Below are 17038 nucleotides of genomic sequence, written 5' to 3' on the forward strand. Positions count from 1 at the left end.
TCTATCCATCCCACTGTAACTAAATTTGAGATTGTGTTTGTGATTCAATATGATGAAATGAAAACAGTGCTTTATTGACAACAAAATACAAAATGATAGGCCTACTTGTAGTAGTCTACAACAACAATACTTGGAACGATGAAATTGTCTCTGGACATTTGTTTAAAAATACATAGTGCTCACGTATCCCATTGTATTGCATGAAATAGTCAACAGTTTCTTCTTGGCATGAGTATTCTGGGCTAGTACAAAACGTAGCCAGTCCTAGATATGCTGTTTTTAATCATCAACTAATTTCCTTGTTTGAAAAGTCTTGTTCTATAAGAATAATTTTATGTTTTGCTAAATTTCAGGTAAACGTAAAGGAACAGGGACGTCTCTTAAGGCAGAACGAATTCTTGGTTTGGCAAGGAGGTAAAGGCAAGAAGTGCCTGAGACAAGTTTTCTTATTTGAAGAGCTCATCCTCTTCAGCAAGGCTCGCAGATTCCCTGACAGAAAGGTAATGTGTACAATCACTCACTGATACGACAAAAAAAACTTGGCTTGTTTGGTTATAGGCCTACTGTAGTTTAAATAAGTCCATTGTACTTCCCGACATTTTTCCTGGACTAGAAAAAATATTAGCCTACAAATTCTCTTGTTACATGATATTCATAAGGGAATGCAGAAGTTGTTTAGGGGTTTTCGATAATATTGAATTTGGTAAATGTATGGTATTAACTAGCATTTAGATTTTTTTTTTACCTACCACACCAATTATGATAGCTTGAATTTTCGACTTCAAATTTTTGCCCTTCGTAATATTTATTTTTTAACCAAAGCTTTCATTTTAATGCAAAGCTAATCAACCTAACACCTATATGTTGGCTAAAATGACCACACCTTCAGTATTTTTTTATTATTTTTTTTTAAGAGGTTGGCGGCCTCTTTTAACTTTGCATTTGCCCGTCCACGTAGACTACAGATCTGTGCGTGGAACGTATCCAGCAAAGCAAGGGGTGAGCCGGTACAAAGGTACAAAGGTACAGTACAAAGGTGAATTGTACTGATAAAAGTTAGTGGCAGTGACCAGGATCCGAACCCACGACACTACTGCCTTGGGCCCGCAGTCCGCGACGCTACCGACTGAGCCACCGACTCACCAAATTATTTGCTAATCTTGATATTTTGTTTTCAGAACCTCGACATATACATATACAAAAACAGTATCAAAACGAGCGACATTGGGATGACAGCAAGAGTAGGAGAAAGCCCAACCAAATTTGAGATTTGGTTCAGAAAGAGAAAGCCCAATGACACATTTACCCTGCAGTCCGTGTCGGAGGATATCAAGCAGGCTTGGACTGAAGAGCTGTCCAATCTCCTGTGGAAACAGGCCGTAAGAAACAGAGGTGAGGGCAATTCTGTTTCAATTCTTGTGAAAATAAATGTGTTGTTTTAAAACTCAACTAAGTAAATGGTTTTAAAATTCAATGTAAAATTAATGTAGCTTGAAAATGTTGTTAAAACTTCAACCCCAACTGTACTATTCCTGACTTTTTCCACTGATTGAACTTAGTCAAAATTTTACTAGTTAGGGGCGTTAGAGCATACGTAGAATGATAACAAGTTGAGAAGTTGAGGGAATAGTTAGATAATATATGAACTAAGTACCGTAGGTCATTAAAACTAGACTAGTTATCATGTAACTTGCTTAAATCAATTGTGTTTTGGCATTGCTGTTGAAATAAATAATGAAGTTTAAGTGAATGTAGATTGCTCTAAAAAAATTTGGTTCCTTTATTTTTTAGATACTTCACCTTGACAATTAGTGTATATATGTTCTGCAATAAATACTCAGGATTAACGAACAGAGAACACAAAATAGAATATTTCATGAATTTGTCTACAACGGCAGCTTTAAAGTCAAATAAACAAATTCCAAACTCTGGCAAAGAATATAACTTACCTAGCTGCTTGGTTTTGTAGTTTCTTCTATCGTTAGTGGGTAAAATAGGAAATCAAACACATGGGTAGTGACTGAGAATTACCATACACAATAACAAACTTAAGTACCAGTACTATTATAGTACTGGTACTTAACATCTATAATAGATGTTTGGGAAGTAACCCAGTAAAATATTGCTTGAAACATGGATCCACCTGTTTATCTTCAGTTAAAGGTTACATGAATATAACTTGTTTGTTTTTAGAAATGCGCCTCCAGGAAATGTCTTCCATGGGGATTGGGAACAAGCCTTGCCTGGACATCAGGCCCAGTGCTGACCAAATCAGTGACAGGTCCATCAGCATTGCACAGCTCAGCAAAAGTAAGTCAAGTATATTAATCCTCTTACTAAGTTTCGGTTTCGAGATTCGATAGGCAAGTTTCCAGATTCAAAAGTTTCGAAATTGAAAATTTTGGCTCTTTTATTTTTGAAACTGCTGGAATTGTTTGTGTCATTATTATTGTTTATAACACTGTTTACATACAAGCTCGTAGCAAATAGAGCAAACATCTCCATGAACACTAATGAAACAAGTAAATTGTATTCTGAATTACAAAAGGCAATAAACACTGGAACAACTTACAATTCAGTTTCATATCAATATTTATTAGACACAAAGAAATTTGTATTGACCACTAATTATTGTTCTAATTAATCTAATGTCATATAATCTGATCATTTATTTAATATCAGGAATTCATGTTATTATGTCTGGATCGGGAGTTATCTCTTTCAGTTTTGATCACATAATCATAATAAAAATGTTATCATTACCTGTATTTTTAGGGTTACTAAAAAGTTTCGCGTTTGGGTTTTGAGATTCGAGATTCGATTTTTTAAGTTTCGGTTTTGGTTTTGAGATTCGAAATTTCTGGTTTTGACCGTCACTAGAAAGTATAAAGTATATTTTTGTCGCAGAACTCTTTTCATGCTTTAAGCATAACCTTAAGTATTATTTGTTGTAGTCGAGGGATCCAACCATTCTTAAAAATAATGAAATATATTCTAATAATCTATGAACATTTGTTTACCAACCGCTCTTTGTTTACAGCGGCTCCCCGGTTCCGCAACTCCATTGCGGTGATGCCAACTGAGACGGTGCGCAAACGTCCTCATTCCATCATCTCAGTGTCAAGCAGTAGCGGAGCGAGCAGCTCCAGCAGTAGCGAGCATCGTCTGCACCATAGCCAGTGCTCGAGTGCGGAGAGCGGCATCGTAAGTGACTGGCATACATCGACATCCGTCGCCAGTGATTCCACTTCCCCCTGGCCCGAGCAACAGTAGTGCCTTCGCCACCAAACATAAGTCTGCTTTAATTTAGGTATAAGGTGCTGATTCCGAATGTGTCTTTAGTTAAGAGGTGATTAATCAAAATATTGTACTAATTATTGTTCTCGTCGTTTATCGAGTTAAGTTAGATTCACGAAGGATTGTACAGAACTGCACCTCCTTTACTGCTTTACATACTGTACACGAATTGGACCAGTGTTAACTAATGGTTAATTGATACGGTCTTGGAGTCAGAAGAAGACCTTTCACCTGATTAAGTAAATCACGGGTCTTTTTGTGACTCATTGACAGTATTCTGTATCTTTTATACACCTCAGCTTTATTTCTGCTGATTCAGCACTGTCATAGTTCACTACAGTACCTAATATTAACTCGTCGACATATAGTCGAGACGTAAATTTATATTTTTTACATAGAGCGCTATTTTTAATATTATGCCCGAGTCATTTTCACACTGTGCACAAACTGTTAAAATCCTTTTAATGTAACAGACACGCTTCAAGAACCACATTGCATTAGTTTCTTCTAGTGTTTTAGTGTTTCTTCGACATAATTTATTTTCCAAACTACTAAAAGTTTTATACTTGTAAAGAATATTTTGCCTGGCAAAATTGTACAGAAATATTAGTCATAATCGTTTCATATTGTAAAATAACTGTATCAAATGTAAACCCTGTGTTACCATGATTTGTATGAATATTGATTTACAATAATTTAAATGAAAATGCTATGTACACATTCAGAGTAATTTATTTACTTTATAGTTTTTGAATAAAATTAAATTATTGTAATTAGAGATATCATGGCATTTTGTCTAGGCAGCGACCACTCCAGTTTTGAGATGGTAAAACAGCAAAAGCAAAAAAAAAGTATGATTAAATCATTCATAGCGGGTAAACAAATGAAGGATGATTATAAAGTTCGTTAAAGTATCATTTTGGCAACTAGTGACACAATGCCATATAATTTACAGTGAAGAATCCATGAACATATTTATGATTGTAATGAAATTCTCCTTCAGTTCAAGACTTTTCAAAACTGGATTGAAGTTGCCTAGAAGTTGTTGTTTGTCTACAGTCATTTTACAGTATTTTATATTAAGTTATGATCAAAATATATTTCATTATTGTAATATATAATGTAAGAAATATATTTTACTTTCTTTATGTTGAAATGTATATATAATTATTTCCCATGCCAGAAAATGGGTCCAAAGATTGGGCCTAGAATGGACTGATAAGAATAACAATTCTGTGTAAAGTATATTTAAATTAATTTCTATCAGTGTTACTTTTGTGTGAATTTTTATTAAATCTAGTTTAGTGAAATTAAATATAATTTCAGCCATAGTAATATGTTAACTATATATTGTATATTTAAAATCTAAAAAATTTACGGGGTTTTGTTTTTTAGAACCATAATTTAAATCACATTCATAAAAACAGATACCTGTGGAATATTTTACATCAATTTGAAATAGTGAATGTTTTTCTTTTTAGAAAACTAAATTTCTGTGTTGCTGTATTTTTCAAAATTGTGGTATAATAAAGATGTCATTTACATAAGAATAATTTTTAATTTAAATAAAATTCTTTTGTAAAATCGTTATTATATTTTTTTAATACCTTTTACCTTTTATAAAACATATAAATCAGGAAACATTCCTAAGGAATTGTAGGCATTAAACCACCAGGAAAATCTTCATCTCTAAAACGGTGTTTACACAAGGTCAGTAGGCAGGCAGGGTACCTGCCTCTAGTGTATTTCAAGTTACCTGAGGCAGGTAACCTGCCATCCAACTTGCTTTCTGTACAGTTCGGCCAAAACTTCTGTGCGCGTGGATGGGTCGCTACTAGCTGAACTAAAACATACGGCTATTGGCAGTGCTGGGGGTAGTCGTGAGTGAGTAGCAAGACAAAAATGTTTTCAGAAAAGTGCCCCCGCCACCCCCTCACCTAGACCCAACCAGATCTGGTCATGTGCACAGAAACTTTGGCCGAACTGTAAACGGGGCTTTAGGATTTACACTCAGACATCTTCATAGGTTAAATAACAAACACTCAACTTTGTGACAAAAGAGCTTATGAAGATTAATAGATCCACGGCCAAAGTGAACACTACACTATTCACTTACATTATATTACAACTACTGTAAACTGTAATATACTAATAACTAGTAACGTGCCCAGTGTGCCTTATGTTAAGTCCGCCACTGGGTAGATGTGTTATACTATAGCATACTGTAAATTAAAAGAACCAAATGTTCTTAAACCATGTCCTCTCTCATTGCAAACGCAAAGCAAGAGTATAACTGCAATAATAAGCATTTTATACTCTGCTAGTTCTTCAAAAGGATAACATGAGGTTTTTAAAAGCCACTGGGGCAGAGCCCAAGGGACTTATTCAAAAATTTAAGGCCAGTTTGCGAATCTATGTGACACGCTCTTTCCAATGAAACGTGAATGGTCAAAATCGATTAAGAAATGGCGAAAGAGTTCAAAGGACAAATTTCGTGTTGGCGTATTAATTATATACAGTAGAATATTTTCCTTACAATTAATTCTTGTATATTCTTAAAACGTAAAAAATACTGTTAAATTAACTATAGAAATAACTATAGAATTAACTTTTTACTGAACGGCCAACAATTTAAGGCAGAGACAATGAGTTAAGATATGTATTCATAATATTACTTTTTTACTAATTTGATGCTTATTGACACATTGATTTCAAACAATTGAGAAACAAAGAAATGTAGAAATGAAATGTGTAATATGTAGTACATTTCATTACTAGGACCAAGAGTGGCATTTTCCGGCGCACGCTCAAGTTTCACGGGTGACGAACACAGGAAAACCAAATTTCACAAGTGAGAGTCATTTTCACGTACGAGGCTAAGTCGAGGACAGGAATAATGGAGCAAGTGTCTGAAAATAGCTTTCGGTACGAGTTTTGAACGATGCAAAAATACACACATACAGAATAACATATCTCAATCATATTAAAAAAGAGTTTTTCACCACACTATGATGTTTTTGGCTGTATTACATACGTTAATTGGTGGCTGAAAGATACGTTTTGCTGGCCATGCCAGCTGTCATCGTAATTTGGGGACCGAGCAGGTTTTAACAGCCCGGGGCCGCAAAATCAGCTGTCCGCTTACTTACTTAAAACATGAATGCATTTTAAATACACAATCAAAATCCATAGTATTGCAATAGAATTGTGTTATTGTCACCATTGCCTAGCAACTATTTATTTTTATTTTTGCTGTTTCCTCAAATTATTTCTTTACACAACTTTAAAGTTGTAGTTGTGTTTACTATCAGTGTGCATTATTATAGTGGTGAATAGTAGTAATAGGGTATAGTGTGGTGAAAAATAGCGTTCGTACCACGGACCGAAATGGTTTTGCAGCTCTCGATCGATTTAAGTTCTCGACTTCGTCTCGAACTTAAAAACGAGCCGGCACTTATCTCGAGCCGGCAAAACCTCATTTTCGGCCCTAGGTACGAAATATACTATTACGCCACTTTTGATCATTGAAAATACACTTCACAACGTACATATATGGTTTCTTGATAGATTTTTTAGATAAATATATAAAAAATACATCTTATCTTAATTTAATTGACTTGACATTTTGTAATTTGTCCAATTTCTAAACTTTCTGTATTCCTCTTCTTGTCTTTCCCGTTATTTATCTGGTGGAAGGTGATTAGTTACCTCTGATGCTGTTTTCATCAAATCATCAGTTATGTTAGACTTTGAGCAATTTCAAACATAGACTATTCTAAAACACAGCAAAACAAACTAATGCCGGTTTCTGTAGGCTATACATTTAGATTGTGCAGCAATGAAAACAGATGATTTGAATCATTAAAATAAACCTAACAAAACACTAGCACGCGTAGTGGATAAATTGAGAGCAAGGGAAAATCAGTTTATGTTTTTTTATCAAAATTATAATAAAGTGTGAGTCTAAATACTGTACTTTTTCAACTTAATTACTATCTGGGATCTGCATCTGAAAGGTGTTTTTTAGTAAGCTGAACTAAAAACCACATTCTAGACTGCTTCACACCCTCCCCTTAATCGTCCCTATTTCCTAATGATCATCTTTGTTAAACTTGAAACACCTACAGTATGGATTTTACCACTGAAAAATCTAAAAAAAAGGAGTTAGGCCTAATTTACGATCAAAAAGTTTGCAACTCATACAAATGAGATTAATTTTTGCTAGTCCTCAATAGGCTATTGATCACTTTGGAGTAAACTGTCAAGATTATATGTCTATTTAATTTATTCGCTAAAACACCGCAAAACCATGTTGTTTAGGTTGTCATTTATGATGTTGTATAGGCCTACTATATCGTTAACATTTTGCTTGAACCATGTTTGAAGGCCTGATGGGGCTCATTCTAGATGCAGCACTATGTTGCTTCTGATTGAGTTATAACGAAACTAAACTTTGAATTTTTTTCTTACTCAAACATGGACTTCAATTGTAGTAAGAGTAGGCCTACAGCAAATGCAAGCTAAAAAGTGAGGGAATTGGGTCACACAAGCCACAAGCCCTAGCTTTGAGAAAATTCAACAAGATTAATAAAACCAGAGATTCAGGGGAAAGCCAGTCACAAATGGTGAAGTAAAATGTTCAAATATATATTTACAAACAAGATTCAATCAAGGTATTCCCGTTGATGATTGATGTTCCTGCAACAATTATCTGAGCTCCAGTAAGCTTTTCAAGCAAGTAGAAAGCTGCGATTTCTGAGTAAGTGACTCCACCAACAAAATATACAAGAAATGTTCTTGGCGCTACGTCGCATGGTCGCTCCATGGTTACTTTCGCATTAGGCACCATTTTGGCCACTTCTTCTGGCATGACTTCACGTTTTATAAGCATTTGAACAATTTGGCACACAAGTGGAATGTAGGCACCGTTAAAAACGTAGCTCATATCTTTTGGGTTTTTCAGATCATAATCATCTTTGGCAGGAGGGAAAAGTTTCATTTTTTGAGCGAGAGAGTAAAAGACACTTCTTCGGGTTGGGAGGGAGACTGCATGAACTACTTTGTTTGCAATGGCTCCACCAGTGACGTCATTTGAGATCAATGAGGTCTGTTGTGTCAGAAGGCCTAGTCTGTCTAGATTGTGAAAACTGCTCAGATGTTTGTAGCCATGAGCATGCAAATATTGGATTTTCAAACTATGGATTTCGTCTGCTGTTAGGCCGTCTTGGGTAACTGATTGTAAACACAAAAGTCTCAATGGACTAAGCTTGCCTCCTAGCTTCATTGCAATACAGTCCTCAATATAAGACATGTTTTCTTTTCTGCCACGGCCTTCAAGCATTCGTTGCTCTGCTGATTGAGTACTTTCAAATCTTGCTCCCATTTTCCCAATTATGCCTTCACACGCACTGATGTGGTAAACTAAACTACTTTTGAGCGCTAGTGCATTGGGAAGTTCCTGAGTTATGTTACGTTTAAGGTCTTTCAAATTCATACTGGCTGTTGGCTTGAACTCTTGTAAATTTTTGGCTATTTTACTTAAAAACCCAAATACGTCAGAAAAATGCTTGTGTTTTATCTGACCATAAATTTCCTCAGCGCTATTGAGTAATCGTCCAGTTGTTTTGTTTTTTTCGGTATCAAGATTAAAGTTTAAAACGCCACTTTTGATACCAAAAACTTCATCCAGTAGGCTTGTGTAAGTGCCCGGAGTCAAAAGCACACTAGGGTAATCTAAATCTCTATCAATAATAAGGAAACAAGAAATTTCCGACTTATCCTTTTCAGGCTGACCATATGTCTCATGTAAAATCCTCACCTGATGATCGATAATAGTAGAGTATTTACCTTGAACAAAAGTCATCGCTGGCTTTCCATAAAGCATTTGGAGACTCCAGATTGATCTTGCAACACTTGGTAGAAACAGCTGATCTTGATCTAAAAAGGTCTTTCTGTAAAAACTATCCAGCTGAAAGGACAGTATACTGGCATCAAACTGAATCATTTCCCACTGATAACTGTAGAGTGTCACGTGGCCCAACACACCTTCTTCTTCCATCAAACTTGATATTGAAATGAGTTTTTGTGGGATCAAGATTATGTGATAGCTAGGGTTATTGGTGCTCCTCAACCTAGCATTGATTTGGTCACAAATATGTTTAGCGGTTATGAGGTCCGATTGAACAAAGTAAACAACTTGACTGTTAGTTGTAGGTATGTCACTTGAGAAGTCAAGTTTGAATATTTTGTCCACTCCATGAAACCTAAAACAAAGGAAAAAAGTGTTATTTTCTTTGTTAATAAAGGACCAATGTTTTAAAGACTAATATTTATTCTGAGAGAGTGAAGTTCATGAAGATATGCTTGTTAATTAAGTAAAATTTGTTTATATGGACCCATTTTCCCACCACCTTACAAGTCATAATTTTGATAAGAAAGTTCACAGGGTTGAACCCTGTTAAACCCCCCCCCTGGGTTAAATTAAGTGACCAGAATTGATAATTAACTGAAAAAGAAGTGATTTTCCATCAACTGAAAAATATGTTTTCGCCACGGCTGATGCAGAATTCAACCATGTTTTTGTTACCGTTTTCAGTAACTTCTAGTTTAGTAGGATCCATTTTATTATTTTTTTGAATGTATTACTATAGACTCTCGTATTTGTTTAAATCAAATTAGGGGTTTCCTTTCTAATATTCAATTAATAAAGGTGTTTGTCTTTTTTAATATCTAGTAGATGTAGGTAATAGCATCGAACAAATTTTTAATACTTTGGATATTGCCTAACAATGGTTTACAAGAACTCTTCCCCCGATCACAGATCAACAGTCTATCCGGGGGAATAATTCCATGTAATATATTGTTCTATTATTGTACTGTTTAATTTTTGGAATAAATGTATTTTGATTTGATTTGATAAGAGTTGACCCAAAAAGAAAGGATCGAAACTACAGCGTATGTGCTACCAAGGGTCGTAGAAAAGTCAACTATGGCTAATTTTAAAGCTGGCATCTTAAAGTTTTTTTAAGTTCACTTCAATAGTTAAATCTGTGGGTCCATTGCTGTTAGCACTTTGAATTTTTAGGCCTACATAAAGGTGCAAAATGGAAGTGCAGTTGAAACCGCATAGGCCCTAGTGCATTGAATGGTTACATAGACAAAATCTATATTATTTATGTTGAAAATGCCTGCCTTAGTTATTTGTAATAGTCATAATACAGATGATATGAATGTTGTTTTTACTATCAGCTGTCTGTTTTGTTGTCCAATATTGTTCCTTGTCATGAAAACATTAATGAGAAATACATTTGATTATTTTATAGTTTAAATTCGTTTTTCGTCGTAATTTTACTTAGATTATCCCTAAACACCTCCACTTGGGAGAATAATTCAAGAATTTATATTTATACATCACCAGAAACAAGATTTCTAGCTGAAAATAACAGTGCAAAAAATTTTCCGGACTAACAAATATTGACGAAACTACAGTCGTGTAAAATTTTGTTTACTTTTGTAAATCTACTACCTAAGTTATCTATTTGTTACCGGTACTATATTTCCTCACCAAAACTTCATATAGGCTAACAGCTACCTATCAAAATTTTGTTTTTTCTAAGTGATTTAAAGTAAATATTAGACTCATTTTTAACCTGAAAACAACGGTGCCAAAGTTTTTCCGAAGAGACATATATTAACTGAACTATGGTTGTTTGAAGCTTTGATTTCTTTTGATTTATATTCTCATCAGCTTGCTCCATTACGGTGAACTAAAACCGAAATGAAAATATGAAAACTGATGAGGAGAAAAGAAGAGATAGGCTAGTAAGTAAGTTACCTAATGCAAAGGAATTAAAAGAACAAATGTTACAAATGATCAAAGGTATCTAACACACAACTGAGCAGGCCCACTGAAAATTGCAGACTAAAATATAGGTTTCACTGGTATCAGTAAGCGTAACGGAAAGGCAGATCAGGCTTTATCTGGATTTTTCACTGAGCTATAATTCTAACTGGGAGGTAGCACTGAATGTCAAAGATGCGTGTCGCCAGCCGCCATGTTTGCGTGAGTCTGGTGTCATAAGAAGCCATATTATTGCTATAACTATTATTATACTTGGCTTAAAATACCTACTTTGTATGGTCGCCATTTCAAAGAAAATTATTAAAGTATTAAAAGTATTCAAGTATGACAAAAATACTCACTGCTATACCAACCTAGTTATAAGAAGCCATGTCATTGCTATGATAAGAAAACTTACTGCTATACCAACCTAACAAAATCAGCGACACGCTTTTGACAGACTTCTGCCATGGCAGTGCTACCTCCAGTTATAATTTTAGCTCAGTGGGATTTTTGTCTGTTGAGTGTTTTGAAGTTAGGTTAGATTAGGAAGGTAGCTTAGGTTATATTGAACTGAGTGGACAACTTATATTAGGTACATCCAGGCTGTTTTGTGCTATGATAGTGGCTTGAACACAACAAATTAACACTTTAAAAAATGCTTGCATTTTTACGGTAATGGAAATGATTAACTTACCCCGACTTATTTTTTTGGGTGCACTTTACTTGACGTCCTACACTCATTCGAATGGAAATATCGATTAATCGATTGCTTCATTCGATATATCGTTTGGTTAGTTAGGTAAGGTTAACTAACCAAACGATATATCGCATGAAACAATCGAATGAAAATATCGAATCGAAAAAAACAATCGAATGAGTGTAGGACGTCAAGTAAAGTGCAGCCATTTATTTATTTGTTTACGGTTACACCATTTTTCAGATTTGACATGCTGATATTACAAATACAATATTGAAAAATTGAAAGTTAATTAACAAAAAGTAATAACGAATGCAAGTGAAATATTGAATGGTATGAAAGGAGCATAACCACTTGCCTAATTGACTTTCTTCAAGCAAATAAGTTAATGGAAAACATGTAACTTAGAGGTTGGGTTACCTAGGTACTCTAGTAATACCGGTACCGGTAATCTATTATTCCACCCAACCTGCACTAGGGTTCTAACAAGTACAGCTTCATAAGTACAGCACAAGACAAAAAAATAGTATCCATATCAACCATCGCAGAACTACACTAGCACAGACTAGCCCTCAATACTCAGGAAGCAAAATTTTCAATAAATTACCACAAGAAATAAGACTTTGTGAAGATCAAGCTAAATTCAAGAAAATGCTGAAGATGTTTCTATTAAATAAAGCCTATTATTCAGTAGAAGAATTCCTTGAAGAGTGAAGGCTGACAACTACCAATGACGACCACGGCTGAAAAGCTTCCAGTGGGATAAATACAAGTATGCAAGTAAGTAAGTAACTTAGGCTATACAAGTTTTCTATTGTACCTAAGTGTTATACAACTCCATGTTGAGTGTTTAGAATTATTTTGCTCAAAGTATAAGACAAATTGATTTATATTGTAAGGAGTGTCACAAGCTGATCTTACCTTAGCTGAGAAACTCCTATGATCCTTTCAAGTGGCTTGATCAATTTATGATCAATAATGAAGTCTTTTAAACCAGGAATTTTGTTCAACAATTCTCCCAATCGCTTTTGCGATATTCTATTAAGAGCACTTGCTCTAGTTTCCAGTGAACAATGCATTATTGTAGGTCTAGAGACTAAATAAGCATTGATGAAGTAGGCCTAAATGTAGAAATCTTATCAATTGTTTTCCCTACACTTCTGTTGGGACATTAAAAAAGACTTGCATTTCAAATAACTAGGCCTAGTAAAATTGTCAGTAACACTCATTACCGACTTTATAAATAAAAATATAATTAAGTTTAAATAACCTAAAAACTAAATGACAACTAACTGAACGCTGAACCGCTGAAAGTTTTGGTTATGTTTTGACACATTTACTTTAGTTTTAGTTACTCCATATGTGCATGAATCTCAATCGAATTATAGTAGAGGACTGTAAAGCTGTTAAAACTTTTTATGATTAAGCCATAGATTAAAGATACTCCCTTCCAGATTAAACAGACGAAATCACTTAATTATTATGAAGTACTGTTTGTTTTCTGTCAAACTTAAATTTAGCTTTCTTATTTTTTCTAGATATCCACGCTGGTGGAATATTTACTTGAGACGATGCTCAAGTAAGTATTCAAATGTTTTTTTTTTATTTTAAATAAGGAAATCGGTAAAAACCACGGCTGCATTTAACTCCAGGCCGCGGCCTGGTAGAATTTGCAACGTTGCAAGTGGTGTCCTCTAGAGCTAGACGTCCCATAAGATAACCTGGCAGACAGGCGAGACAGGTTACACCAGCTCATTAATTTGCGTATTATTAATTTAAATTTAAATTTAAGAACATAAATTTATTATAAGATCGAAAATAAAATATATTGAATTGAAAACCAAAATAATGTTTAAATTGAAAATCTATTTTTGTACATTAAATTGGAGTAAATATTTTCATAGCCCAGTAAACAAGCTTTTGTTTTCTTAAAAAATGCACAAATTACCATTAGCCGCCTAAAAAAAAACAGCTGTTAGAACCATACTTGCGATGTTGCCGATTCGAAGGTCGCGGCTTGTAGTTAAAGGTGGCCGTGTCAAAACCCATAATGTGTTATGGATGGTTTTATTATGAAATATTTATAATCACTAATTAATTAGAAACGTTTACCTTTTACCAAAAAGAATACCATGGTGGAAGGAAAATAAATAATACAATCAATAAGTCATTTATTACACCAGATCAACATATGCATGCATTAGCCAAGTCAATTTACTGTAATACTTAATTGAAACAGTACACTTAAAAGTTCCATTCTTGAAAATAAGCAATACCTGTTGTGATTTTTCTAGAGGGTGTTTAATTTATTCTAGTTTGGGATCGAGATTGTGCGTACAACCACGGCCACCTTTAACTACAGGCCGGGGCCTTCGAAGTGGCAACATCGCAAGTAGGGTTCTAACAGCTGTTTTTTTAGGCGGCTAATGATAATTTGGGTATTTACTCAGGGGAGGTATAGAAGAGGCTACGATGACAGCTGTGGGCTTCTTATTAGCTGAGGGAACGCCATTACCGTAACAAAACGATCATTAGTCATCGGCCTCGGTGGTCTAATGGTTAGCGTGCCGGGCTGATATGCTGAAGATCCCGGGTTCAATTCCCGCTCGTGGCATAAACTTTTTGTCCAAAATTTTTTTATTATCAGCAAGTTTGGTTGGTTTGGTTCGGTTATGACAGTTTAATTTTATTATTAAGTCATTATAAAATTTTAGTAGAGCAATTTCTAGTTTTATTTAATAAACAGAATTATTTTTTCTATTAATAAACTTTTGTTATATTATTTCATTATCAGCAAGTTTGGTTAGTTCGGTTAGGTTATGATAGTTTAATTTTATAATAAAAAAATAATAAAATTGAATTTGAGGCATTTATAATTTTATTTTATGAACAGAACTATTTTTGCGATTAGTAAACCTTCTTTGCCAAAGTACTCTCTACTATACAGCGCTGTCCACGGACGAATTTTGAACTAATGCCTCATTCGTACCTCCCCTAAGTCAGACCCGATAATTTGTGTATTTTTCAAGAAAACAAAAGCTTGTTAACTGGGCTATGAAAATATTGACTCCATTTTAATGTACAAAAAATAATTTCAATTTAAACATTGTTTTGGTTTCCAATTCTATATAATTTTATATTACATTTTATTTTATAGTATGGTTCTAACAGCTGTTTTTTTTTAGGCGGCTAATGGTAATTTGTGCATTTTTTAAGAAAACAAAAGCTTGTTTACTGGGCTATGAAAATATTTACTCCAATTTAATGTACAAAAATAGATTTTCAATTTAAACATTATTTTGGTTTTCAATTCAATATATTTTATTTTCGATCTTATAATAAATTTATGTTCTTAAATTTAAATTTAAATTAATAATACGCAAATTAATGAGCTGGTGTAACCTGTCTCGCCTGTCTGCCAGGTTATCTTATGGGACGTCTAGCTCTAGAGGACACCACTTGCAACGTTGCAAATTCTACCAGGCCGCGGCCTGGAGTTAAATGCAGCCGTGGTTTTTACCGATTTCCTTATTTAAAATATAAAAAAAACATTTGAATACTTACTTGAGCATCGTCTCAAGTAAATATTCCACCAGCGTGGATATCTAGAAATGTATGTTCATAAATTTAAATTTAAATGAATCATACGCGAATTAATGAGCTGGTGTCACCTGTCTGCCAGGTTCTCATGGGACGTCTAGCGCTTGACAACACCACTTGCAACATTGCCTTCAAAGTGGCAACATCGCAAGTAGGGTTGTAACAACCGGCCGCCTTCAACTCCAGGCCGCGACTTTCGAAGTGGCAACGTCGCAAGTGGTGTTGTAACAGCTGTTTTGTTTGGAAGCAGCTAATGGTATTTGTGTTTTTACGAAATATTGGTTACTGGACTATCACAATATTGACTCCGCTTAAAATGTACAGATATAGTTTTTTAATTCATATTGTTTCGGTTTTGAATTCTGTATGTTTTATTTTCTATATTTTAGTCAATTTAGGTTCATAAATATAAATTTAAATCAACAAAGTGAGAAATAATGAACTGATGTCACCTGTCTGCCATGTTATCTTATGGGACGTCTGTCACAATACAACTATCCACTAAGTCTTGTGACGTTGCCAATTCTACCAGGCCGAGGCCTGTAATTAAAGGCGGCCGTGGTTGTAACAGCCGTTTTTTGGAGGCAGCTAAATGAAATGAAATGAAATTATTTATTGTCGATAAAACTATGTACAAAGTTAATGACCGCCTTCTTTTGTAAAGTAAAGAGCATCCTGTTAGCATAAAAACTCTTGGCCCACAGTGAGGTACCATAGGACAAATAGCTATGAATGTGGCCATAATATATACAAATAAGGACATCAACTGAAACAGTGGACCTAAGTGCTCTTATCATAAATATGCCTTTTACAATCTTAGAAGCTACAAAATCTACATGTGAAAACCACTTCAAGTTTGACTGCAAGTGAAAACCCAAAAACATCAGGGTGTTTACATCATTACCATTACTGCTAAGACTAATAGTTAGGTCTTGAGTCTTATCAGCATTAAGACATAACTTGTTTGCATTACACCAGTCATTAATAACAGCAGATTTTGTATCCAATGTATCTGTAACGTCATTCAAAGAGTTACCCCGTACACACAAGGCCAAGTCATCAGCAAAAAGAAAGCTTTTTACAGATAAGTCATTAATATTACAAGGTAAGTCATTTATATACAGTATAAACAGGGTAGGGCCCAATATAGATAGCTAATGGTATTTGTGTACATATTTTACGAAAGCTTGGTTACTGAGTTATGAAAATATTGAACTCACTTTAAATGTACAAAAATAGATTTTTAATTTAAATATGGTTTTGGTTTTCAATTCTATATGTTTTATTTCAATATAATAAAACGTTGTTCGTAAATTTAAATTTAAATGAAAACTCTAATGAGCTGGTGTCATCTATCTGTCATGTTATCTTATGGGATGTTTGGCGCTAGACAACACCACTTGCAACGTTGCCAATTCTACCAGGCCGCGGCCTGTACAACCTTACAACTGAAATCTGGATTCAATTTCCTAAACATGTACATGTACCTAGGGGCAGAAAAAAGGCACGTAGCTATTCCTCTTTCCTGTTAGGAGTGGTAGGACCATTGTAGGACTGTTGTTATTTTCTGCTTCTCTTCTCCTGTAAAGTCCGTCTGCTTC

General features: G+C 34.5%; 2 protein-coding genes across 4 annotated transcripts in view; one reads left to right on the forward strand and one right to left on the reverse strand.

Moving 5' to 3' along the window:
• Window positions 1-4834, forward strand: part of LOC128993840 (pleckstrin homology domain-containing family G member 4B-like) — a 434838-nt gene extending 430004 nt beyond the window's left edge. For all 3 annotated transcript variants that reach the window (XM_054417888.1, XM_054417889.1, XM_054417890.1), the window contains exons 22-25: window positions 354-500; window positions 1179-1392; window positions 2194-2310; window positions 3041-4834. In XM_054417888.1, the coding sequence (XP_054273863.1) occupies window positions 354-500; window positions 1179-1392; window positions 2194-2310; window positions 3041-3273 (711 nt within the window). In that variant the 3' untranslated portion in view covers window positions 3274-4834. The remainder of the gene's footprint in view (window positions 1-353; window positions 501-1178; window positions 1393-2193; window positions 2311-3040) is intronic.
• A 3089-nt stretch (window positions 4835-7923) lies between these two features.
• On the reverse strand, window positions 7924-13133 carry LOC128995970 (vacuolar protein sorting-associated protein 33B). The gene is made up of 2 exons (XM_054421065.1): window positions 12759-13133; window positions 7924-9560 (listed from the first exon to the last, which is right to left on the reverse strand). Exons 1-2 carry the CDS (start codon window positions 12914-12916, stop codon window positions 7949-7951), a joined length of 1770 nt encoding a protein of 589 aa, XP_054277040.1. The 5' UTR covers window positions 12917-13133; the 3' UTR covers window positions 7924-7948.
• Window positions 13134-17038: the final 3905 nt, after the last annotated feature.

This window comes from Macrosteles quadrilineatus, unplaced genomic scaffold (genome assembly GCF_028750875.1).
Source record: "Macrosteles quadrilineatus isolate MER2022 unplaced genomic scaffold, UCM_ALF_1.0 Scaffold_5__1_contigs__length_97177068, whole genome shotgun sequence".
Classification (NCBI taxonomy): domain Eukaryota; kingdom Metazoa; phylum Arthropoda; class Insecta; order Hemiptera; family Cicadellidae; genus Macrosteles; species Macrosteles quadrilineatus.